Below are 26,523 nucleotides of genomic sequence, written 5' to 3'. Positions count from 1 at the left end.
ATTGTCAAACATCCAAATTATTCCACTTATCACCCAATTTTCCATCCCTCCTGTCAGATTTCAGTTTCAGTTTTGACATAAGTGTTGTTAAATCAAACGTTTAAACTCTTCAAACTCTTGTTCTGAGATCTTGCTTGAGACATTCTGCTGTTTCAGTTCTGAGTAATGACACTTTAAATGATTTTATCCTTAGAAAAGCTGCGTTCACCCAATAATGAAACCATGACCTTTACCCCACATAAGGACACACTTGGAGTCTCTGAACGGTAAAACAACTGTAGCTCTTTATTCCATAATACATTCTTTATAGTTTTGTAAAACCATGACAAAAAAGTAAATTTATACAAAAATACAAAATTCTTCTCATGGGTCACATCTTTACACAATCATTTACAATTTAGTAAAAATGTGTCAAGATAATCCTTACAATTTTGTTAAACAATCCCACATCAAAAAGAAAACAGTATCTTCACTCACAATAGTGTAGCTACCTGAGGAACGATTGCTTTCGCTATTGCTACAAAATATGGCCCGGTTGATTGTGAAAGCTATTTAGTGGAGAAATGACGGCACCAGTAACAGACTGGGAACCATCGACTGGCCTCACAAAGAACAACAACACTTTCACTTCATACCTGAGTTAGAACATAGCAGATGGTAAGAGTCGACTTGAGCTCCCGGGAACCATTTAATGATCTCGCTCATCTGGAGAGTCTCATGCTGAGCAAGAGTCACTGTACTACTACAACACAGTCAAAGCTCTTTGCCTTTGAAACATTTGGCTTGGTAGTAACTTCTCAGAGGACAACCTCCAATCACAATTAACAGTTCCATCAAATGGTTAAGAAACATGTGCCGTATAACTTAAGATTAGCTGGAGAGCGTCCAGACAGAGGAGGCAGACAACCACCACTCAAATACGCTGACATAAATTCTTTCATTCTGTCACGGTAAAGAGATTAAATAACACCTTATTCAACACAAACCCGTGTAAACGCTGGGTCTCACAGGAGTTGTGTTTCAAACACACAAAGAAGGCCGTAGCACAGCAAACCAACAGAATAAAACATTTAAAAAATATAAAATATGAACATATTCCAACTTCACAACTGCATACTGCTGATTTGTGTTTCACGCAGAGTGTTTATAATGAAAGAAAGAAAGAGAGAGAGAGGGAGAGAGAGAGAGACCTCCATAGCAGCTTTAAATGAGGATCCTGTAAACCCCCATTCACTTCAAAGAGACCAACACCAGACCAGGCTTTGGCTCAGTAAACCTGGGGGAGATAAGGAGAGAGGTGGGTAAGGAATATGGTGTGTATGCGTGTGTGTGTGTGTGAGTGTGTGAGTGTGTGTATGCATGTGTGTACCTGTACTGCTTGTTGGTGAGGTAGTCTATAACAGCGGGACGGATGCGGGCCACGCCCCCCTGGCTGTGGTTCCCTCTTCCTGTGATGATAGAGAGCTGAGGTCGACACAGGCCGCGTTCTAACTCTACACACACACACACAGAATACAGTTAAGAGCAGTAGTTCACAGGAAAGATGTGTGAAGAAAAAAAAGGACACTAGATCTCATAGCACATGGTTGACTTTCTCACACACACACACACACACACACACACACACACACACACACACACACACACACACACACACACACACACACACACACACACACACACACACACACACACACACACACACACACACACACACACACACACACACACACACACACACACACACACACACACACACACACACACACACACACACACACGCTCTGTCCTAACATTCAGATATGTAGTCTATCATGTAGATAAATCCACACGTGTGTCACCTGTAGTTTTGTCGTGTAGGACCTGGGCCAGGTGCTGCAGCGCCTCGTCTACATGTAACCCATGAAGATCCAGGATGTTGTTGGGCAGCAGAGATGTGTTGACCCTCTCAAAGATCTGGGCTGCTGCTCGATGGTTGGCTTCACGCATGCGATGGCCGTGCAGGTGTCCCTACCAGACAAGCAGACCAAACCAAACTACTGTGAGTTCTAAAGTTATCCTCCATAAAAAACGATTAACAACAAACTACTCTACTAAACCAGCTAGAAAGAGCCACTAGATAAAATGAGGCTTAAAGATTTAAACAAAGCCATTTCCTGAAGCACAGACAAGTAATGAGTCGAGAGACATTTATGTGCCTGCGAGTAAGGAAACAACACTGAGCATGTAAAACATGTCACTCTAAGGTACCTGCTGTGCATAAAAGGAAGCCACTTCTTTGCGCCCTTGCTTGAACGCCTCCGCTGCCTTGGCGAAATTCTCGAGCCGTCGGTCCCTCTGTAGGTTGGCTTCGGCCCTGAAGTCGTCGTACTGTGGGTCATCTCTATCCTGGAATGAGGACGCTGCTGCCACGACGGGCTTCTGCCTCTGACAACACAGGGAGATGGTAAAGAAAAAAGGCTGCTGTGAGTAACTAAAGATTATGATGATGAGTAAGGGAATAAGTGTGTGTGTGTGTGTGTGTGTGTGTGTGTGTGTGTGCGTGTGTGTGTGTGTGTGTGTGTGTGTGTGTGTGTGTGTGTGTGTATATACCTTTTCCCTCTCTCTGCTGGCTGTTCTGAGGTGGTCAGACCGAGGCAGTTCTGGTGCAACGACTGTCTTGACGGGCCCCTCATCCAGAAGAGAGCGGAGAAACAACTCTGTCTGGGTGAAGTTGTAGCTACACATTTGTAAACACACACACGTTAGTCAGGCGCAAACACCACAGAGCATAACAGAGCCAACAATTAGAACTGAAGGGGCCTTTGGGTGATATACTCCTTTCATGATGTTGATGAATTCTGAATACAGAGAAATGAGATCATCACAGAATCGGAGGAACACTCGTGACTCACTTATGGTCTCTGAAGATATCCTGGAGGAAATGCTTGTCGATGAAGGGGAAGAGGTCGTACAGCTGGCTCTCTCTGAGCAGGGTGGCCCCATCTCGCCTGTCCAGGTCCACACGACTCTGTCTGGTCTGGATGAAAGGTGACAGAAAAGCAGTTTTAGGGGGGAAGAGAGAGAGAGAGATTGTGAGGTGTGATTGACTTGTAAACAAAAGAACAGGGTAATATTAGTGAGTATATTAGTGAGTTACCTTCTTCATGTTCTCCTGCAAAGCTTGCTCCTCCTTTATAATATCACGGAGAGACACGTGGGGGCGGGACACACTCCAGTGGTCCATGAATGGCATATCACCACAGGCGTCTGATTGGTTGTTTGCTGAAGCGTACCCATCTGTGCTAACCAGAAAATGTGCTGGCTGCTCTCTGGACTCCATTTTGTTTGCCTGTGATTCACCCCAGTGCACTGAACCTAAACAGTCACAGAATTTGTTAATGTTTAAAGGGAGTAAACATACTTCACAGATGGACTATGTTGATCTGATAAGAGGTTGTAAGATACTGTATGTTGATGAACTCACTTTCCTGGAGCAAGTGATAGGAGAGGGTAGCTTGTCTCTGTCTTTCCTATTTAAAAAACAACAACAATGAGTCGGATTAACCTACAACACTCACCAGTGGTATAATCTTCGATAGTACTTCAATCACACCCGTGCTTCAGCTGCACTGAGGACACTGACAGTGGTGAGGTGTCACCGCTCACCTGGATGGTGTCTTTCCACTTCTGATGCAGCAGTTTGGCCGTGTTCAGGTCCATCTGCACTGCATAGTCATCAGAGGAGCAGGAACCTGAATATTGTGAACCAAAGGGAGGAAGACAGTTAGCCAACAAGTAAAATAACTTTGGAATTGTCTTTACCGTTTTTCTATGTTTTGGTTACCTGGGTCTACTCCCACAGGACCAAACAGTTCAGTGAGCTGTAGTGCCAGTTCAGTGGGTAGTTGGAGTTCCACACTCTGGATGTCCAGGGGTCGCCTTCTCTCCTCCCAGTGCCTTCTTTCAGTGCTCTCCTTCTTCTGCGCTCCCTCTCTGTCCAGCTCCTCTAACTCTGCCTGGAGCAACCGGTGGATCTCATCCATGCTAGACATGTCATCTTCAGCTTCTGTGTCATTTAAGCTTCCACCCCAAGCTCCGCCCTCCAAGTCGGTCTCTGATGTCAGTTTGTGTTTGATCACACATCTGTCTCTTTCTTTGACTGTTCTGATGAGATCATGTAACGCTGTATCAGTATGGCCTTCATCTGTGACCAGCAAGTCTGTGTTATCAGAGTGCTCGTCTGACTGATTAACCGTTTCCTGTATTGACTCCTGAGTAACTAAATGAGCTGATCCTGTCTTTGGCACATCCTCTGGGCGAAGATCTAGCCCAGTGGAACATGACCTGGTATCTAGAGCTACATCTAAATCTCCACCTAATCTGGGTTTGTTATGTTCCGCTATCAAAGCACCAGCCATCTCCCTCTCCACTTCACAATCTTCTTCCCTAAAAAACCTCTCTCCAGAGTCCAGTAGCAGGTTGGTGGTCCATTCCAAATCCTGATGGCATTTGTCATACAAGTCTTCTAATGTATCAAAACTAACAAGTTTAAAATGACAGCTGAGAATACTCAGACTTTCCAGCCGACCTTGAGGGGCCCCAAACTCTTTTTCCTCCACCTGTGTGCCTTTCTCATGCACTACGCGGTAGGGTACCTCTCTGTGGCCGGATGGTTGAACTGCAACTGCTGCAGAAGCAGGGCAGGACTGCTGTGGCACAAAGCGGGAGGCGTCGCAAGACAGGACCATGATGTCACCAGGACATGCACTGATGACCGTCTCCTCGGAATTGCCAGAACGATTGAGGCGCCAAAGGAGGGCAAAGTCTTGAGGTTCTGTCTGGGTGGGACCACTGGTGTCCACCGGAGGAACAGGGGTCTCTGGACTGGGTTGGCGAGTTGGGTCAGTGATCAGGTCAAAGTCTGGCTTGGGGTTAAGGCTAGAGGCGCAGCTAGGGTTGACATGAAGTTCAACACCTTCAGGAGTTTCCAAAGAAGAGGGGCAGTTCTGAGTAAAGGTTAGCGCTAGTTTGCAGGATTTCCCTGACCTGCGACCCTGGCGCTGCCTTCGATGCAGACTGCCCCCAGTGAAAGTGCATTCTCCTTCTCCAGAGGTGTCACAGGCAGGACTATGACAGACCCGATCAACGTGGACGCCATCAATCTCACTTCTACTCTCAGTAAGCGATCCACTTTCTGTGCAGATGGCTGCATCCGTATGATCTGCACCAGACTCATCGCCAATAATAATATGGCCTCCAACTGCATCATGGCAAACTTTAGCTTCCACAGTTTCAGAGCTTACCAACAAATCAGCACTGAGAACTGGAAGAGAACTCGTAAGGTTTCTTGATACTAAATCTACAGCGTCTGTTTCTCTACCCATCTCTAAAGCATTATTACGCTCTCCTGTGGCACCACCTCCTCCAGTTTCAGTTCCTTCCAAATCACTCATTCTCATATCAGGGGGCTCTTTGACCACGCAAGCCTCAGCTGCCTTCCAGTCTAAAACACAATCAGGTAATTCAATTTTCCTGCTCTTAACCTTGTTCCGGTCTTCTTCTCTATCTTCACTGTTTGATCTATTGCCCGCCTCTCCCTCTCTCTCCCCTTCCTCTCCAGAACTGGGGGAAAGGGAGGAGTCGTTGGAAGAGCCGGTCTGAATTGCGGCTACACCTGTCTGAATAAGATCAAGAAGCTTCTGGAACTCGGTACTTCCGGGTCCCGACCGCACTTTCTTTGTGTTTTTGTGGCGATCAGCTTCTTCGACCGGCGCTCCGTCTTCATTCTGATTTTGCTCTCGACGTCTTTGTCTTCTCCTCACCCGTCGCTGCTCCAGGGAGCCTTCAGTCGGCCAGTCCCCTACAAAGTCCAACAGCTCAGGCATTCCCTTATCTCTGTCCCTCACCATGTCAACACCTTCCACTCCTTTGTGCCTCATCTCTTCATCCCGCTCCCCCCCTTTCTCTGATTGATGTTTTACCAGATCAGCAGACTCCAGATTGTCAAGGTCTGCACTTTTTCTTACCCTCTCTCTCCTCACCCTTTGACCAATGGACTCAGAGAAAGCTACGGGGATTTCATCTGCATGGTGGTCTTCGTTCAGCACGGATTCCACAATACAGTCTGGGATTCCCTGATCTCCACTTGGAGGATTCTGCTCAAACTGGGCTTCCAATTCAGAATCCAGGGAACCCAAATCCCCCCAACCCTCATAGTCTCCGTCAGGAGGTTCAGGTTTTTCAAGGGACTCTGCAGAGTTGTGGGCGCTCTCTTCTAGTCTTTCCATTTCCCCAGAATGACCTATCGATGACACGTCAGGAAGGGAGGAGAATAGCTGCGGGTGAGATTTCTTACAGCCATCAGTTAGGGCGGACTCCCCGACTATGTCAGGGTGAGGTGTTTCAGAAGACATTGGCCTAGGGAGAGAAGAAGAAACATAAGTACTGCCACTAGGAGTGCATTCATGGTGAATTAGGTAGGCAGAGGAAAACTCACTGTGAACTGCTGCCATCCAGGAGGAGCTGTTTTCTCTCAGGGGTGTGTGAACCCATAATTGAGTGAACTGTGACATAGCGCTCGTATGCGTTAAGCATGCGTCTGATGGTCTCCACCGGCACACCACGTGTACAGCGTCTGCACATGCAAACAAAGAAACACACATGGATGACATGATGATGATATTCCATATTATAAATGGATGTATTTTGGTGTACATCCTGCCTTCGTCTCTCTCACCTTTCCAGTTCTCTGGGCTTGTTCTTCCACCAAGTGTCTGGTTCTCGGAACAACATCTTATATTTGTGTTTCAGCCCCTTAAACAGACATTTTTTGCAGTTAATAACAAAGCTAAACGTAATCTATCCAAGCACTAATGTTAAATCTACGTTGAATTCTATGTGGTGAATTCTATGTGGGTGCAGCTCAGGACCATGTGACATCTGTTTTGGTGCAACATGTACTGCAGACAAGCTGACTAACCTGGACTACGTAAGGTCTCATTTCCCAGCCCTGCGTGTTGGTATTATCGATGATGATGGGGTTAACACCGGCCTCACAAGCCTCCTTAGCTAAGAGAAGAGGTGGGCATCAGACAGACAATCTACAGCTGATAACAAGAACCAATACTGGCAAGAACGGTGGAAAAAGATAAATACTGGCACTGATGTACGACTTGACTGTGTGTGTTGTTTACCTCTCTTATGGTTCCACCCGTGTGCTTCTCCAAGGAGGGCGGGGTCAAAGTGATACTCTCCATGCTGACTGAAATAGTCGTCAGTGCTCAATGCAACTCCACCTGGATTATGCTCCAACAAGACTCTGCACATACACACAGAAGCGTAAACAGTGAGATAACACGTGATTGCTGAAGGGCCTTCACTCTTGTGCAACACTGGCTAATCATAGTTTAAACACAGTAGTGTTTAGTAAACAAGCATTGCTTTAATGATCCATAGTGTGTACTTCCAAGTAGTTTGGTGTCTTCTGTCTTGCTGAGCTGATTTAATATGCGGGCTTGTTAGTAGTTAATCAAAAGAATACTACAATACTAGAACTGCAAAACTACACCGCATACATTACTACTCTATATCACCAGTAAGGCTATCCTAACATCCTTACCTAGCCAAGGTTGACTTGCCAGATCCTGGAGCCCCACGAAGCAGTACAAGGACCCTCCCTTCTAAACGAAGCCTATTTTGTGGGGTGGTCAGCTGTGGAGCAACAGGCAGAGTCCAGGACCTTGGAACAGTTGCAGATGGTTTAAGCGGGGCTTGACTGACAGTGCCTGGGTTTGACCATCGAGCAGCACGCCCGACGTGACTGGCCCAGTTGGAAGATGTTTGTGCCACAGGGGTGATAAAGGTTGGACTTTGGTTGTCATCTATTTGGGGACAGAACTCTGGTGCTGCTAGGTTCCAGGGTGATGGTAGGCGTCCAAGCATCTCCTGACTTGTCATATTCGTCTTACATCTTGCACCTCCAACTATCTCCTCGGAGGGCTTCATCCCAGTCCTCTCTAAAAGAGTGTGTGGCGAGTCTTGCTTTTTATACACTTGGAATGCTGAGGGACGTCCTGAAGCTGCCAAGTCTAACGCAGGTGTGGGCTTCTTCTTTGTAGCCGATTCCGAGGTCAGATGGGTAAAATCCACAACCGATTGCTGCGCCCCAAAGTTCTCAACTCCGCTTAAGCTGAGCTGGTCGAGTGGAGATGAGGCCCCAGCTGTTTGTTTCACCAAGCTTCCTGTTAGGCATGGTTCCTCAGAATAGGGTCCTGTTGCTCCTGTTTCCATGCTGGACTGAAGAAGCTCAGGGAGAGCCTGCTGTGGAATAGGGGGTGGAGGAAAAGAGGACAGGGGAGGTCCACCTGACAAATACTGGCTGCCGAAGTGTTCTACCTGAGAGTCCGACTGTGCGGTCAGACTCTTTAGCTCCTGGTCAATTAGCAGGTCAAGCTCTTCTGTCAGAATGGAGGTGGGGAGAAGGGGTGAGGACATCCGGTTTGAGTTGGAGGGCACCGGGTCAGGCCTGGGTTCATAAACGTTATGGGAGCTGAGGAGTTCTGCAGCAGTGCGCTCAAAGCCTGAGGCGAGAGGAGGAAGAGGGGGTGCAACTTCAGCAGCCTCTGACAGCTCCAAGAGATGGTCCATGGCATTATCAACTGAAAACACACGAGAGAAGAGATCGGAGAGAATATCAAATGATCTTACTTAGTATGTTAACTTGTTCACACTCACAACTACACAGTGATACTACTAACGGGCCAACTGGGTTCTAAAATAGCCCCACTGTCACCATTCATACAGTAAACATGACACTGGAGGCTGGACGGAGGTATCATTTAGTCAGAGCTGTAGATTCATTACTCACGTCACCGAGGTATGCGTCAATAACATGGATCGGTGAACGAGCGGTTTACTGCGGTTATTAACGTGTGTAGCTCTTCTAATGAGCCGTAGGTAACAGCTGGGACACGGTACAGGGGCTGGAGACTCAAAAATGACTTACTATAGCGTTACGTAACAGTTAGTGTTGTTATTAATACAACAGGCGTGCAAATGTGACGAAGGCACAGGAAACCAATCATTCAAAACAACCTGGAATGCATCGCTACTAGCTACCCGGCTAGCTGGATAGCCCCGGTGAGCAACATTCCCGGGAGTGTTGACAGCATGTCGGACCTCCAGACTTCCGTGTTAAAACGCTACCTTTGAAATCAAACTCGGACAGCACGATGTAGATCACTTCAGGGTCCAGGTGGGAGAACATCTCCTGCATGCTTTTGACTATGTTCTCCTTGACAGAGCTGGGAAGCGATGTGCTGGAGGGAAAGTTGTTCGCCATGTCTCCGTCATGTGCCTGCGGTGTTCTGTAGCCTGCGCTGTGTCCGAGGCTCCCCTCCTCTGCGGGGACTCTGGCCGGGCTCTGGCCGTTCTTCTTCCTCCGAGGCATTCCGTGCTAGCGTCGTAGCCGCTGTCCGCTCTCATTGGCGGCTACACGGAGCTAACAAAGTACCCGCGGTGGCTCCAGCGGGACCCGGAGCTGAAAGCATTGCAGTTGAGAGAAAAGCAAAGTGAAATAAGTCCACAATTTGATACCTACAGCACTCCAAGCGGCGGGAACGCGACAAGCTGCGTCAACAACACTCAAGCGACTACAGTAGGACCGGAAATACTACTACGTGCTCCTGCTATGATTAAGGCGCGTTACAGCGAGCACCATTTCTCCATTCATTCCTATGTGTGGGTGTGTGTACGTATGTGCGTACGTGTGCGTGCGTGTGTGCGCGTGTGTGTGTGTGTGTGTGTGCGTGTGTGTGTGTGTGTGTGTGTGTGTGTGTGTGTGTGTAGGAGGTGGGGGGTCCGGCGTTTGCATGGGGCGCTTTGCGTTTTCATTTGCATAGTCATTGTTATGGCCTTTTAACCCTTTCATTGAGTCACGTACGTATGCAATTGGGGTTCACTTCATTTACATTTTTTTGTAGTAGAAGTTGGTGTTGCAGTTATAAATGACACCATTGACTCTCACACACACTTTGAATCATGAATGAATTGATCTATATAAACAATTCATCATGAATGATGTCACAGGGCAGCAATATGAAAGTTTTCATTGGAGGCGATGAGAAGGTTATAACAATATGGTTTAAAAGGAGCTGTGGATCTATGTGGATGCCAGCCATTACTGATGACAAGATCAACACAAACCGAACCTCTGGAGCTCCTCTGAGAACACAATGGAGAGTGAGAGGATCTTCTTCACCATATGACCTTTTGTAACCCTCATTCAAACATGACCGAACATGCCTATGAAAGTTTCAATTTCAAACAATTAAAAACGATCTGACTTTCCAGGTGACTGCTGTGAGGACAGATGAATGCAAATGAAGTATATTTATATATGTATATGTTATGGGAAGTCTAAGGGAAAGGTAGAAGCACTAAAAGGGCACTTTTAAGGGGGTGGGGCAGGAGGGCTCAGGCCTGTGTTCGCTCATGGCCGGCTGTACACGGCTTTCCCTGGGATAAGGCGAGCCAGCAGCGTGGACGTTTGCATCCAAACTGATGAGGAAAGCTGCCGGAGGCGGAGGGCCCTAACGATGTTTCCAAAGGCCCGTTGAAGCAGAGCGGACGTGTGTGTGTGTTTCTGACTCCCGCCACATGGATTTGGCGGCGCAGTACCCCTGTGAGACCGAAGGGGGCGCGCTGCCATCAGCTTTCACGGACAGCACTGACTGAAGGGACAGAGAGCTTTGTGCCGAAAACTAAACCCAACCTGTGTCAGTCTAATGAATTAAAACGGCCCACTTGAGAGGTAAATACTGGCGAGTAAATATGTTTGTAATATTCCGAGGTTTTCGTTGTAGTTGTGTGTTTCAAAATCGGTTGATTTAGCATTTGCTAGGGTGTTGAAATCATCTGTGGGGGCAAGTTGGTGTTGAGAGGAGGGCTGACGGCGACGATAGCAGCCCTTCTTCGCCTGGGAACTAGCGGCAGTACGAAGCGATGCGTTGAAGTTGAAAAAGATAAGAAACAAGTAAATGAGCTTCATTTTAAACTTCTCAAAGTAGTTGCCTTTGTAGGAAAACGCAGGGTGCGAGCACGAACATGGCTATTCTACGCGCATATGATAGGATAGTGTACTTCATCTGTGATTGTTTCTAGCTGGAGATGTGATGGGTACCTGAATAGTTTGCGGCCTAGGCTAGCAAAGTATGCTATGTAGTTAGCTTCCACGGCTAACGTGTTTAGCCTTTAGCTAGCATCCTCGGCTAACGTTACTTCCTTCCCGCAAAATATTAGCCGCTAAGCAATGGTGTCCACACTGCAACTAGCTCGCTAGCTAATCTGAGACATATATGACAGGAACACACCGGCTACGAGCCTTTTGTTTTTAAAGTGGTTCTAGTTTGAATTAACCGTCGAAAGTGTTGTAATGTTACCGAAATAACAGTTAATATTATTCCACACCTTTAACGGCGTTCGATGTGTAATTTGCGTAAAATACGAAGCTGATGTTTAGCTGGGATTTTTAGCATGTAAGCTAAGACTGTGCATAGTGATGGTTTCATGTTGGCTTCCTATCAGAAAAGAGTGTTTGATCGGAGTAACAGTAAACATGCCGGTACAGATGAGTCCGTTTCGTAGTGCAAAATGAATGAGTGGCTCATGTGAGTGATTGTTAAATCGTGATATTTGTTAAGTGCTGTAGCACGGCTCTGTTGAACTTTTGTTTTCTGACCTATAGAGGCCAGTAGAAGACCGTGTGGATCCCACATCAACAAGCATGGAGTTCCCGCAACAGCAGAAACCGGCGGGGGACGGAAAGATCGTTTATCCTCCTGGAGTGAAGGAGATTACGGATAAAATCACCAACGATGAGGTGGTCAAGCGGTTGAAGGTAGGTTTGTTGTGCTCGTCGCTGTTTACTTGTTTTTCTTTATGTCATAAATACATATTTTCCAGCTATGACCCTCCCAACTTTGTAAACTATACTGATACAAGAGCTCCTTCTTATCTCTTAAACAACACTGGGGTCCCAATATTTGTGTCAGTTTGTTGAGGCTGCTCTCCGTCAAACAGCACCCATAAAAGTCTCTCTAGTGCTTGTTATTGAAAGAAAAAACTCAAGTAGATCAGAGCCATTTCTCTTTCCTAATGCTTCGAACTGAGAGTAACTTTAGAGCAGGCCTGTGTGTGCATCCATGTTTACAGAGATCCTGTGACTCTCCTTAATCACATCAGGCCATCTACACTAATACTGCAGTGGCTTCCTGCCATCCTAGGCCTGCTTTGAGACGAGCATTGGGGCAATAAAGCACACAATCTTTGGGTTTGACAAGTGGGTCAACATGCCAAATGCTGGTTTGTTGTGAGTGTGTGATTGTTTTGACTGTGCAGACAGATGTTGTGAAATGCATTTAACCTCTGTTGTTGAGAGCCTGGGGGCAGAGGCTGAGTCCATGTGGATACATTTTAGTCATGTTCCAGCCGCCGAAGGTTGTGTAGAAATGACACAGTAGTGTTGGATGGAGAGTTCTGGATGACAACAGTGTTGTTAGTTCGATGACCTCATAGGTACAGTTTCATACAGCAGTGTAAGCAGCTACAGGTCGCATCATAGGCTATAGTGGGAGATCAAAAACAAAACCTAACCCCCATCCCAACAGTCACACACCCCCATCCTGGCCTGCCTGCAATAAAGAAACTGTTTGGTGTTCAGGTTTCCAGTCATTGGTCTGGTGTAGATCTGTGAAATAGCAAAGAAATGGTTGGCATTTCTGATAGAACTCAGTGTGTCCCCTCATAGTTTACTTGATTTTCTTGGGTTTAAGAAAACACATCATGTCCCTCAGCCATTGTGAAATAGAGTGAGTGATTTCCAGTGCAGAAGCAGGCGCGTCTAGCAAGCAGAGAGGTGAAAGCTATAATTCCTTTTTGCGCAGTGTTAAATTGGTGGGAGTCGGTAGGTTACCGAAAATGGCAACATGAGGAGAAGGTTGAACCTGCAGCCAATATGGTGGGCACTGTGTTGAAGTAACCAGACCAGTAATTGTGAAACCTGGGGCAGAGAAAACACACGTGGCTAAGGTTACAGTCCAGATTCGAACATTTCAGACAATCTTGATTTGGAAAATTAGACCCTGTGTACGACCTTAAACTGGATGAGAGCGAGACGAGCGCAGGACGAGACTGGTATGACTTCATCCCACCAGTCCGTGTCTAGTTGGAGGTTGAGCTCACCCTCCCAGGCGGCCCATATTTTAGAATTCGATTGGTCCCCTGGGTCCAGGATGCGGCAGTAGATCTCAGAGATGTTCCTTCTTAGTGGTGTCCTGACCGTAAGCTGGTTTTCCCACATGAGTTCAGGGGGAGGAGAAGGGAAGTTTTGGAAATTGTTAGAGGCAAAGTGTCAGGTAGTCTATGTTGTGTTGACAGATAGGAGAAGCTGTTAAAACTGCCGAATAAAGATGGAGGAAACATTGTTTGCTTTTGTGGTTCCAGTGGCTTTGCTTACTGTACAGTGTGCCACACCTGCATAGACTCCATGAGCCTGACTTCTGTATGGTTATGGGTTCAGATCAGCAAGTTATTCCCAAAATGTATCTAAATGTAGTACTCCTGTTAAAATAGTTTGTCCAAATTTGTAGGAGCAAATATTGTGATTTAAGATCCTTGTGTTTCTTCCAAATAATTGTCTGATGTTTCAAAATTCGGTGTGATTGTCATTTATAGCAGAATCACCTTTAATGTATTCACTGTGCTAGTAGTTTGTAAAGCATAGTAATATAAGGATTCTATCTGCTGGCAGATTGGACTCAAATTTACATTGGAGAATCGAATCCTATTTGCTGTATCAAAGTGCAGCACAGTGTACAGGGAGGAGGAGGAAGGAGGAGGAGGAATCAGGCCACGGCACCTGCTAGATTAGAAGATGTATTATAGAGAGATTTAGTTTCAAACCATGTATTATCCAGAGCGGAAACTGTTTCTTTTGCTGTTGTTAGTGCTGAGAAGACGGTTCCTTTCGCAGCACTCGGCTCATTTATTGATCCTCCATAGATTTCATGTCAGGCCTGCACCATGTACAGTGTCCACTTCGCAGTTTGGTCGGTGATTGAGTGTGTCCATTTTGGTGGTGTGGCACGCTCTCTTCAGGAGAGGTGGCAGGGTGGCAAAGGTGAGGCTCCGGCCCGCGTGAGAGACGGAGGAAAGAAGCGCCGTCTTCTGTTAAATGAAAATATTTTGGATTCTGTAATGTTGACCCAAAGCAAGTGATTTGTCAGCTCGGCCTTTTTGTCTGTTGGCACAACTTGCAGTAACAACACCAATTAATTTGACCGACATAAAGTCAGTACTACCAGGTCCTGTGTGGGTTGATGTGTGAAATACATTGTAAATGAATGGAGAATTAAGACAAGTGTGTTACCAATAGATCACTATTGACATGATGCTGGTTTTCAGGGATGGTCTCAGCATTATCCTGAATGTGACCTGCTGACCTTCCTGTGCCTCTGAAGACAGATGCTGTCGGTGTGGGCTGGAGGTTGTTTGGGAGGAATTTAAATGCCTTATTGTTCTATAAATGCAACAATGTCATTAAAGTAGTATTCTCCATGCACATGCACACAGTAGTCTCTGTGTGTGTAGCTTTTAGTTGGGTGTATGATCTCCGACTTACTTGGCGTGATGACCTAAAAGATAAAACAGTGAAAGAAGAAAAGTTGTCATCTCTGCCCTGGAGTCTTATCAGATGGTTTCAGTGCTGCTTACATTAGAGCTTCAACCAATGTCTTCACTTCAGCTACTTATTAACAATACTAACCCAACTGTGTGTGGTTTCAGGATTTGAATCAGCAGCCTAAGCTAATAAATGACTAAAGCATGTTTATAAAGGGTTTGTGTCTGAGATGAAGAGCTGTGTCAGTATATCACACTACAGTAAAGCAGGCAGAGACGCAGACGATCGTAACGCCGTGGTGTTTTCAACAGCTGGATCGTGACTGTTCCTCCATAACAGCGGCCAAGTGTGTGTGTATGTGGAGGAGTGTGTGTGTAGCTAGTACTAGACAGAGCTTTGTGCCCATCCCCCACCCCTGCTGGCTGCCTGTGTGTGTAGAGCGAGCTCCACCGCTCTTCTGTTTCTATCCGCCGAAGGAAGTAGTCGCTTCACCAGTGGGGTCCTAGTGCCTGCTCACCAGCCCTGAGGGGTTTGGTATAGATTGTGTGCATAGATTAACAACTTTATATGACAGGGTAATGTGTTCTCACAGTCACCATTCTGCTTTGTGTCGATGATCTAAATAAGGAAAAGGGCATGGTACATTACACGACTCCATGTTGCTTACCTTGCGTTGTTACTGTGGACCTTTGCATCTTGTAATAATCATGTAAATGCTCTGTGCTTATATGGCTTATCCCAAAGCAATGAGCTCACACTCACGCTGCACATCAGGAGCAGTCTGGGGTTCAGTGTCTCGGCTACTGTAGATGAGGTAACTTTCCTCTGTAGTCTTCAACTCCAAAACTCAAAATTGCAAAGTCAAGTGTGCATTCAAACTGTACTTGGTACTTTGTTGCTACCTTTTGTTGGAGTTTGTTAGACTAAATTGTTAAAGGCAGATGTAAACAAAGGGATCACAACCTCAAAAACTTGGGATCATCCTCAAATGGACGGTCATCTATCATTCATAACATTTCATTAAAGTATCATGATACTTAATAGCTTATTTGTTATCAAGTGGATTTGATTATTGTTTGCATACAAAGCAGGAAAAGACCCTTGTTTCTATATTTCCTACTTATTTCTTTCATCCTTACATTGATTTAGTTTTGTATTCATGCAGAGCTGTTCAGCTGTCAGACGGCCCTTATCTATCTAAAGTAGATCAAAGGTGATGGCCGCTTTTCTCATCACCTTCAATGAAATGCTGCCTCTCTCACTCTCAGCTCTGTGGAGAGCTGAGAGTGAGCAAACACAGGCTGAGGGTCGCTGTTAACTCGCTCACTTGCTCACTCTGTTGACCCTGACCTTTGTTCATGGTTACTGTCAAAGTGGTACAAGGTCTTCTGGCTGGTCTTCACCCCTTTCAGCTCGGCCTCATCCGTATTATGTCTGTGTTCGTTCACAGATGGTGGTGAAGACCTACATGGACATGGACCAAGACTCTGAAGAGGAGAAGCAGCAGTACCTCGGCCTGGCACTCCATCTTGCCTCCGAGTTTTTCCTCAGGAACCCGAACAAAGACGTGCGTTTGTTGGTGGCCTGCTGTCTGGCTGACATCTTCAGGATCTACGCCCCTGAGGCCCCCTACACCTCCCATGATAAACTCAAGGTAATGAATCTCCTACTAGCTTCAGCAATGAGGAGCTAAACTCTACAGCTCAGAATCGTTTAGTCAGCGGTCCTCATGATTTATGAAATGTGGGTCTGAATCTGTCGGTGTGCAGAAACTTCATTGTTGTTCTGTTTGGTCTCCAGGACATCTTCCTGTTCATCACCAGACAACTAAAGGGACTAGAAGACACCAAGAGCCCTCAGTTCAACAGATACTTCTACCTGCTGGAGGTAACTGACTTGCTAGAAATGGGGAAACTTGAGAGCATTTGAGAGATGGAAATTGGAAAGACGTTTGCAGATGGGTGTGTATCCTTAGTTGTGGTGAACAAGAACAGACAGACAAAGGAAATAATGTGTGTGCTGTCTTCCTGTGTGTCTCTATAGAACCTGGCATGGGTGAAGTCCTACAACATCTGCTTTGAGCTGGAGGACTGCAATGAGATCTTCATCCAGCTTTTCAAAACACTCTTCTCTGTTATCAAGTAAGACGTCAGCATGTACATCTGTTTACTAATACGTTTCCTCCACATGATTCCAACATGTTTGTATTCATCAGGCTCATATTGAATCACAGCACACTCCTTTCAGTAGACCGTCCACAGATGATTGAGCTACATTAAATTCACGCTCCATAGTAGAATCAACCTTTAGTGCACGCTTTGAATTTCTAAGGAGACTGCGCTTGTGTCATTTCCTTCCCATCCACAAGTGTCTCTATTTGCCACCTGTTCATATGCAGACAGTTCATCATTGCTCTGTACATATTTGAGAATGAATATACCTTCATGTAGGGTTTGTTTAATGTAAACATGTCTTGACCTACTGACTCTTCCTGTCTGTCCCTCTGCAGTAACAGCCATAATCAGAAGGTGCAGATGCACATGATGGACCTGATGAGTTCTATCATCATGGAGGGAGACGGAGTCACACAGGAGCTGCTGGATACCATCCTCATTAACCTCATTCCTGCACACAAGGTGACAAGGCTGCCCCGCACAACTACGCTTCACTAATTCACTCATTAATCAGTCGCTCAACTGACAGGAAGAGCCTGTAACAGGAGACACAGCACTCCGTTTATGATACAGACTATTTATTGCTTTTTGTAAGTTTGTATGTTTGGATCCTTCACTGTGACTCGTTCTGGTTTCCTGGTGTAGCAATTTCTGTGGGGTTTCTTTTAAAGCTCTGTGTTGGTCATCAGTCACAGTTCAGCCTTAACTAAGTCATTCACTTTATACTTTCCCTTGGAACAGAATCTGAACAAGCAAGCTTATGATCTTGCCAAGACTCTACTGAAGAGGACCGTCCAGACCATAGAGACGTGCATCGCTAATGTGAGTAGCAGTGTGTCGTCTTTGGTTTGACCTCATTCTCAACCTCAAGCGCTGACGCTGTGTAACCAAACCAAACTCTTAAATTCTTTCCCCCTTTCAGTTCTTCAACCAGGTGCTGGTCATGGGCAAGTCATCGGTCAGTGACCTCTCTGAGCACGTCTTTGACCTCATCCAGGAACTGTTTGCTATCGACCCAATGCTTCTTACCTCCGTCATGCCTCAGCTGGAGTTTAAACTTAAGGTGAACAACACACACACACACACACACACACACACACACACACACACACACACACACACACACACACACACACACACACACACACACACACACACACACACACGTGATGAAAGACGTGAACAGGTGTTGAGTAATTCTGTTTTGTTTCTGCAGAGCAATGATGGTGAGGAGCGTCTAGCTGTTGTACGGCTATTAGCCAAGTTGTTTGGGGCCAAAGACTCTGAGCTGGCCTCACACAACAGACCCCTGTGGCAGTGCTTCTTAGGACGGTGAGTCATGTGTATACAATCATCAATAGATATTTTAAGCTTGAAGAGTTACGCACAAGTGCTCTGATATTGTTTGCTTTTAAGTATAGTGTGTCACTAAGTTGATTTTGTTGTCCGTGTCATTGCTACCGCCCCCACAGGTTCAATGATATCCACGTTCCAGTGAGGCTAGAGTGTGTAAAGTTCGCCAGCCACTGCCTCATGAACCACCCAGACTTGGCTCGGGACCTAACAGGTGTGTGGGCGTTTCCAAGTGTTCGGCCTTCTTTGCTTCCGCTCGCCACACAAATTTGGCCTGAATCCTACTCCTTCTAATCCCATCAGAGTACTTGAAGGTTCGCTCCCATGATCCAGAGGAAGCCATTCGTCACGACGTCATCGTTACCATCATCAATGCAGGGAAGAAAGACCTGAACTTGGTCAATGACCAGCTGTTGGGCTTTGTACGAGAGAGGACTTTGGACAAGAGGGTAAGACGGTCATTTCCCAGCATTCCTCAGTCCAGCAGACAGTTAATAGAGAGTGTATCAAAATGTTTCTGTTTTTAATCAAGAGTATGATTTAGTGTTGGTCTGTGTAAATATTGGAAAGTTGTCATGGCTTCTGATGGTGATGTTTCCCCGATACACTTCTCCCCCTTTTTAACGTGTGTTTGTGTGTGTGTGTGTGTAAGTGCAGAGAAGGTGCACAGCACAGCAGTCAATGTTGCGTCAACAGCAGTTTTCTTATTTAATACCGCAAGGAAATTAAATTGATTTCCCTCCTCCTCGCCTTCATCCCTGTGTGTGTGTGTGTGTGTGTGTGTGTGTCTCCCTCCGCTCACAGTGGCGCGTGCGAAAAGAGGCCATGATGGGTCTGGCTCAGCTTTACAAGAAATACTGTCTGCACCACGAGGCGGGGAAGGAGTCGGCCCTGAAGATCAGCTGGATCAAAGACAAGCTGCTGCACATCTACTACCAGAACAGCATCGACGACAAGTAAGCACACACTGTTTGCTATATGCATGTTTAGATAGCTTGTTGGGTAAATATTGCAGCCTCTGTTCAAATCCTGTTCCAGGGAAGCGGTGGAGCTGCAGCGAGGCTCGTTGATCCTCGTCAATCTGCAGCAATGAACTGGCAGTTAACATCATTAGCTGGGTGTTAATATTGCGTTGTTCCTACTCCTGTCTCCTTTCTACAGGCTGTTGGTGGAGAAGATCTTTGCCCAGTACATGGTCCCTCACAGTCTGGACACAGAGGAGAAGATGAAGTGTCTGTACTACCTGTATGCCTGCTTGGACACAAATGCAGTCAAGTCAGTAAACATTGTTCTTCACATGTCAGCTCACATAGAGAAACGCTATGTTCTAGAAAATGCAAATGAGCATGAAAGCAAAGCACACATGAGAACATCTGGTGTACGTCCCGTCTTTCTGCTTCTTAATTGGAGTCGCTGCTGTAAGAGACTGCAAAGGAACACTTCCAAATCACCGTCTTGACATAAAAATGTTCAGCTCTGGCTCAGCGAGCTCATCAAAGTAAGCATGCTAAGTTACGCTCGTGCCTTTCTGTCATCTCCCAGGGCATTGAATGAGATGTGGAAGTGTCAGAACATGCTGAGAGGCCTGGTTAAAGAGCTACTGGATCTCCACAAGCTGCCAGTAGTAAGTTTATACAATCACACACACCCTGCCACGTACACATCCTGCTTGCATGATCCATGACACTGTTGACATTGTTTCTCTTTCCCTTCACAGTCTGAGCCCAATAGCACAGCCATGTTTGGGAAACTGATGAGCATTGCAAGTAAGTCGAAAATGGAAAGACAAGCATGACCCTCATTGACAAACACACACATACACACACACACTCCACTGTCACTATATCTGCGTTCTGCCTTTTGCTTGCTGGGAAAGTAAACGAGTGCTTACCCGCTGCTCGCTCTGCTGCCTTTCCAGAGAACCTCCCAGATGCAGGAAAGGCCCAGGACTTCATGAAGAAGTTCAACCAGGTTCTCGGCGAGGACGAGAAGCTGCGACTCCAGCTGGAGATGCTGATCAGCCCAACATGCTCCTGCAAACAGGCCGAGTTCTGTGTGGTGAGAACATGAGGGAGCTGACATCCATCCCACATAGACACTCACACTCCTCATGTCACTCTTCACTCACACACTCACACACACACACACCAGGACAGGCCACCTGCCCCTCTCTCATTATCTGTATGTTATCTAGTACATGTTGAACATAGATGCAGACACATTTCACTGTCTCCTTTTTAAGCATTTGAGGTGTACAGGGGTGTTCAAGTGGAGTGTGTCGATATTTGATGGGAGGTTATTCTATATCTCTCCACATACACATGCAAATTCACACACACAAGCATTCATGAATGAGGCATTAATAGCAGGCTGTCGTCTCTTCAGAGGGAGATCACTCGGAAGCTGACGTTCCCCAAGCAGCCCACCAACCCCTTCCTGGAGATGGTGAAGTTCCTCCTGGAGCGCATCGCCCCCGTGCACATCGACTCAGAAGCCATCAGGTCAGAGACGTTTCTGACTCCATCTTACCTTAAAAAGGGGGTCTAGCACTCAAATTACCACTCCTAAATGCATGTTGTTGTACTGGACACGTTACATTAACTCAAAGAGACTCTGGTTGGATTTTAAATGGACAGATTTAGATGGAAACATCCTCATCATCATCGTCGTCTGAGAGATTGAAATGTAGTGTAAAGCGATGTCGACAGGAAAAGACGGCTCAGCAGCTCCACTCTCCCACTGACACAACTCCCTCAGCCTGGTTGTGTAATAGTCATCATCCATTTGTAATTCAGTGAGACACCTGCTGGTGAAACGGTGTAACTGTGAGAGTGGAGGTTTAACCCTTTCAGCTGAATGGAAAAACCCCATGAGGAAGAAAGATGTTTTGACTCTGTCTGGCTCCTAAGTTGTCTTTTATGCTTTATCTTCCTCCCTGAGAGTTCAACCAGTGCCAGAGGAATCCATTTTATTTCTTTAGGTCAATTTTGATAAAGTGATGTAATGGTTGTAGTTGTTTTCCTTCAGTGCTCTGGTGAAGCTGCTGAATAAGTCCATCGAAGGCACTGCTGATGATGAGGAAGAGGGAGTGACCCCTGACACGGCCATCCGCGCCGGCCTGGAACTGCTCAAGGTACACATAGATGCTTTATGTACAAACATCTGGATAATGAGTGACTGTAGATCCTTTAGTTCACGCAGCTCTTCACCTTTTTCTCAGGTTGGATTGTTCCTTTTTTAGAGATGTTAACAAATGAACAAAGGTAAGAAAGGTTCAATCCCTTCCTCCTGCTCCTTCTAGGTCTTGTCGTTCACCCACCCCACGGCGTTCCACTCAGCCGAGACCTACGAGTCGCTGCTCCAGTGTTTAAAGATGGAGGACGACAAAGTGGCAGAGGCGGCCATCCAGATATTCAGGAACACGGGGCAGAAGATCGAGACGGAGTTGCTTCAGATACGATCGTAAGACACGGCGGATGAAGAGAGACACGGTAGACTTAAGAGTGACAATGTGGAGAAAGAATGTAAATGAAATGTAAATGTGTGCCCCTCCAGGACTCTGATACCAATCTTGCATCAGAAAGCAAAGCGAGGCACGCCCCACCAGGCCAAGCAGGCCGTCCACTGCATCCACGCCATTTTTAACAACAAAGAAGTGCAGCTGGCTCAGATTTTTGAGGTAGGAGATCATCAACATAACGAATCTCAAACATCTACCTGTGTTTTTCACGTCGACTCCCTTTGCTCCTCCTTTTCCCTCGGCTCTGTTGTTTCTCACTGTATGTTACGCCTTCTAAATGTCCTTCTCCCTCCCCCCCAGCCTTTGTCTCGTAGTCTGAACGCAGACGTCCCAGAGCAGCTCATCACTCCCCTCGTCTCCCTGGGCCACATCTCCATGCTGGCCCCGGATCAGTTTGCCTCTCCGATGAAGTCCATCGTGGCCAATTTCATCGTCAAGGACTTGCTAATGAACGACAGGGTGTGTGTGCGTATGAAGTCAACGTGGAGGAAAACACACACGTGCACAAACACATTTTCTAACGACTAACACTGACTAAACATACTGAAAGGAAGACAAATAGAATCTCCTGTTGTAGTCTTATGGAGCCTGACTGTGCTGTGTCTCTGTCTGCAGTCGGTAGGAAACAAGAATGGGAAGCTGTGGACGACCGATGAGGAAGTTTCACCTGAAGTTCTAGCTAAGGTAAGAGGTCAATGTTTCTAGTCCAATCCGGACCAGGTGGGTGATTTCAGTTTCATATTTTGGGTGTTAAACCATCTTGGCCTGTTGGTTGTTGGTTGCTGCAGGTACAGGCCATCAAGCTGCTGGTGCGCTGGCTATTAGGAATGAAGAACAACCAATCCAAGTCGGCAAACTCCACCCTGCGGCTGCTTTCCGCCATGCTGGTCAGCGAGGGAGACCTGACGGAGCAGAAGAAGATCAGGTAACTTCCAGGTTTACTTGTCAATGCGATGAGGTCATGTGATGACCATAAGGTCTCAGCAGTAAGACAACACTGTGTTCTGTCCCCCTGCAGTAAGTCGGACATGTCTCGGCTGAGGTTGGCTGCGGGCGGAGCTATCATGAAGCTGGCCCAGGAGCCTTGTTACCATGACATCATCACACCGGAACAGTTCCAGCTCTGCGGCCTCGTCATCAATGTTAGTCTGCACTTTGGTTGTCTCTGATCTATGCTTTAAGACCACAGAAGACCCGCCTGTCTCACTCCCTCCTATGTGTGTCTCTCTCTCTCCTCTCAGGACGAATGCTACCAGGTTCGTCAGATTTTCGCACAGAAGTTGCACCTGGCTCTGGTCAAGCTCATGCTGCCCCTGGAGTACCTGGCCGTGTTCGCTCTTTGTGCCAAGGACCCGGTGAAGGAGCGCCGCGCCCACGCCCGACAGTGCCTCCTCAAGAACATCTCCGTCCGTAGAGAGTTCATCAAACAGAACCCACTCGCTCAGGGTAACAGGAACACACACACTGACTTCTCCGGGCACAGCCATAACCGTTTCATACGTGTTATTTACTTCAGGACGGGAAGAGTTAAATAACTGGTGTAACCGTTTTCTCTGTACGTCTCTCCTCAGAAAAACTTGTGTCCCTCCTTCCTGAATATGTTGTTCCTTATATGATTCACCTGCTGGCTCACGATCCAGACTTCACAAAACCACAAGAGTATGAACAGCTCAAAGACATCAAAGAGTGAGCGCACACACACACTTCTGTCCTGTCATAAACGTTGGACTGATCTGTTGAAGTAGGATTTCACATTTAGAGACGAATATTTGTATTTCTGTCCTCCTGAGTACAGAGGTTGTGTGACTTACAGCAGCTTTACTGTGTGTGTGTGTGTGTGTGTTAGGTGCCTTTGGTTCATGCTGGAAGTGCTGATGACCAAGAATGAGAACAACAGTCACGCCTTTCTCAGGAAGATGGTAGAGAACATCAAACAGACCAAGGACGCACAGTGTCCTGATGACTTAAAGGCTAATGAGGTATGCACACCTTCACACACACACACGCACACACATGCACAGACACGCACGCAAACAAACTGGTACAACACAATATAAAGGGGAAGAAAGCAAAGTAAAACCCATATTTGGTGGCACGTAGCCTGAATCTTTAGTAGAATGAGACTTTCAGCTTCAGGCAGTGTTCATGTCCTCGTCTAGTTGAGCAGGTTTTGTCATTTTCAAGTCTTTGTCTTTGTAAGAGAGAAAGTCACTCACACACTTTGTAATGCGTGGGCGCCGGCTTGTGGAAGTTTAGGTAGTCTTAGCAAGAACAGGCAGTCATCAAACGTGTGTGTGTGTGTTTGTCTTACAGAAGCTGTATCTTGTCTGTGACGTTGCTCTCTTCGTCATCGCCAACAAGAGCACCGCATGCCATCTGGACTCTCCGAAAGACCCTGTCCTCCCCGCCAAGTTTTTCCTCGTTCAGGACAAGGTAACACACACACACACACACACACACACACACACACACACACACACACACACACACACACACACACACACACACACAGAGAAAGTTTGAAGTTTACGTCCTCAAGACAAGGGGAAACCCAAAACCTCTTCCTCATTGAAATGTAAAAGTTTCCTTCCCCAAACCGAACACACACACACACACACACACACACACACACACACACACAGTTGAATTGATCTTTGCTTTTTACTTCAACAGGACTTCAAAAACGACAAAGACTATCTGACGGCAGACATGAGACAAATGCTGCTTACTGGAAAGGTAATGGAGCAGAACCTTAGCAGCATCTGTCTGAAGCTGGTGGTGGTGTAACAGTAAATATTCAGTCCCAGTGGGTCGAGCTCTAATTGAGGGATAAATCTGCGTGCGGGCACAAAGATTTGTTCGTCTATTGAAGCCTGCAAATGTATTCTTGACTAACTAGACATTTGGGAGAGTGTGAGTTTCCCCAGAGGACAAATTACTCCAGAACGCAGCGTCTTACCTTTCTAACTCTACGTCTGTACTTCCCCTCCCCTGCCCCCCCTCCCCCCGCAGCCCAAACCCGCGCCTGTGCTGGCGGCAGTGAACAAGCCTCTGACGGTACCAGGGAGGAGAATCTTCAAGATGACCACAAGCTCAGACACAACCAGCAACGCCAGCACAAACTCCCCTCTGAGCTCCACCACCAACAACAAGAACAGGTAGACACACACACACACACCTACAACACACTGTCACACACACATACAACAAACAAATTACAATGTACTTCATTTGTGTCTTATTAAATGTTCCTTGTCGCCACAGTAACGCCGCCACAGAGTCATCAGAGAGCCGAGCGCAGGAAAACAACGAGAATCCAGTTATTAAGGATGACGACGTGAAGAAGGTGAGCTCAGAGCGGATCCGTGCGCCTCCTGCTTACGCTTCCTCGCCGAGTTTGAATCTCATCACCGTTTCCCTCTGTCGCCCCTTCTCAGGACGAAGCGGGTCAGAATGCGGCGCCCGTAGCCGCAACAGAAGCGTCTCCGGTCAAGCGACGCGGCCGCCAACCCAAATCGACGGCCGCCGCCACCGCCGCGTCTGAAAAGGAAGGAGGCGTGGCAGCGGGAGGCGGCACCGGCCGAGGCAAAGGCAGGAAGAGGGCGGCCGATCCCAACTCCGCCTCGTCGGAAGGGTCGATCAACATCAAGATGTCAAAACAGCAGCAACAGCAGAACGAGGACGGGACGAAGAGACAGATCGACTTGCAGAGGTAAGAGGAGAATTCCAACAAAGGATCATTATCACAGAGTTCCCGTGAGAACTTCCCCTCATGCTAGTCAGACAGAGAGAGAGAGAGAGAGAACGAGAGAACAACCTCCTCCACCTCGTGCAGCTCTAACTGTACATCAGGACGGTGAGGACGTGAGCGCCCCCTGCCAGGCACAGAGAGATCATCAGGACCAAAGAGCTTTAAGTCCAGGAAGGGGTTCCCTCCCTGCTTGTTGTTTTATTTCACAGCAGGAGAGGCGTCACAGTGTCACGGCCCTGTTGTCCTGCATGCTGACTCGCCAAAATGGAACGCGGCCGTGCATGTCCTTTTAGTCGGAACACGATCCTCCTCTGTCTGTATCCCACGCTGATGATTTCATGTGGTTTTAATCTCATTTTCCTCGAGCTGCATCCACAGATATGAAGATATGAGCGACTCTCACACTCACACACAAACGTTTTGTCTTTCAGGTAAAGAGAAAGTGGGTGAACGTGAGAACAAGAACGGGCCAGACTCTTCCTCATAACTTCCAACTCCCTACGTACACGCTCCTCTGACTCTAAAGCTTTCCTGGACACATTATGGACCTTTCTTAAACACACAGACACACACACACACAGACACACACACACACACACACACTCACAGCACTGATTTCATAGAAGTTTCTAAACGCCTTGTAGTCCTAATTTGAAGCTCATTGTATGTAGGTCTTACTCTCAAAATCACATTATTTTTTTCCTTTGTGTTTATTGCTCTTTGCTTCTTTTGTGGAGCCATTTTTAAGAAAAACAGGATGGACATTTTACAAACGTTTTAATCTGGTAATGATTGTTGCTTATTAAATTCCCTGGAAAACTCTTTCCGTACATTTCTCCCTCTCGTGTTTCTGTCACACGCCTGAACCGAGTCAAGGATGAATGTAGTCTATTTTAAGTCCACAACAGGACTTCATGTTGGAACGGAGACGTGATCGTTTACTGTACAGGTACGTGTTCCACTTTACTGAACATGGTGGAGGGATGGATCTCAAAGGACTTTTCTCACACTTGGTGGAAGGGTTCAGCACGGCCCTGGGTAAAACACTTCTACATCCCTAAACAAA

General features: G+C 46.8%; 2 protein-coding genes across 5 annotated transcripts; one reads left to right on the top strand and one right to left on the bottom strand.

Moving 5' to 3' along the window:
* Positions 1-262: 262 nt before the first annotated feature.
* Positions 263-9,645, bottom strand: n4bp2 (NEDD4 binding protein 2). Its single transcript, XM_076165459.1, has 16 exons — positions 9,187-9,645; positions 7,601-8,639; positions 7,176-7,300; positions 6,962-7,050; positions 6,719-6,795; positions 6,479-6,616; positions 3,827-6,399; positions 3,649-3,734; positions 3,467-3,512; positions 3,140-3,357; positions 2,895-3,019; positions 2,593-2,719; positions 2,251-2,427; positions 1,842-2,010; positions 1,370-1,493; positions 263-1,276 (listed from the first exon to the last, which is right to left on the bottom strand). Exons 1-16 carry the CDS (start codon positions 9,428-9,430, stop codon positions 1,231-1,233), a joined length of 5,403 nt encoding a protein of 1,800 aa, XP_076021574.1. The 5' UTR covers positions 9,431-9,645; the 3' UTR covers positions 263-1,230.
* Positions 9,646-10,662: 1,017 nt separating this feature from the next.
* pds5a (PDS5 cohesin associated factor A) lies at positions 10,663-26,279 on the top strand. Of its 4 annotated transcripts, none has more exons than XM_076165448.1 (33): positions 10,663-10,792; positions 11,726-11,878; positions 16,110-16,313; positions 16,460-16,546; positions 16,703-16,800; positions 17,169-17,295; positions 17,575-17,655; positions 17,756-17,896; positions 18,050-18,165; positions 18,306-18,400; positions 18,490-18,635; positions 18,991-19,142; positions 19,348-19,461; positions 19,729-19,810; positions 19,904-19,952; positions 20,105-20,244; positions 20,572-20,687; positions 21,214-21,319; positions 21,488-21,648; positions 21,742-21,865; positions 22,007-22,165; positions 22,322-22,390; positions 22,495-22,631; positions 22,725-22,848; positions 22,948-23,152; positions 23,278-23,392; positions 23,553-23,685; positions 24,020-24,139; positions 24,380-24,442; positions 24,719-24,864; positions 24,971-25,052; positions 25,144-25,418; positions 25,889-26,279. In XM_076165448.1, exons 2-33 carry the CDS (start codon positions 11,765-11,767, stop codon positions 25,890-25,892), a joined length of 3,885 nt encoding a protein of 1,294 aa, XP_076021563.1. In that variant the 5' UTR covers positions 10,663-10,792; positions 11,726-11,764; the 3' UTR covers positions 25,893-26,279. The 4 variants fall into 4 exon arrangements, with proteins under 4 accessions (XP_076021563.1, XP_076021560.1, XP_076021561.1 ...); XM_076165445.1 differs by having other exon boundaries at positions 22,007-22,171; XM_076165446.1 differs by lacking the exon at positions 10,663-10,792 and adding an exon at positions 10,863-11,014 and having other exon boundaries at positions 22,007-22,171.
* The last annotated feature ends 244 nt before the right edge of the window (positions 26,280-26,523 follow it).

This window comes from Genypterus blacodes, unplaced genomic scaffold (genome assembly GCF_046128005.1).
Source record: "Genypterus blacodes isolate CSIRO-AG114 ecotype Tasmania unplaced genomic scaffold, CSIRO-AGI_Gbla_v1 ptg000145l_1, whole genome shotgun sequence".
NCBI lineage: Eukaryota > Metazoa > Chordata > Actinopteri > Ophidiiformes > Ophidiidae > Genypterus > Genypterus blacodes.
Note: the sequence above shows the minus strand (reverse complement) of the source record. Positions and strands in the feature narration are given on the sequence as shown.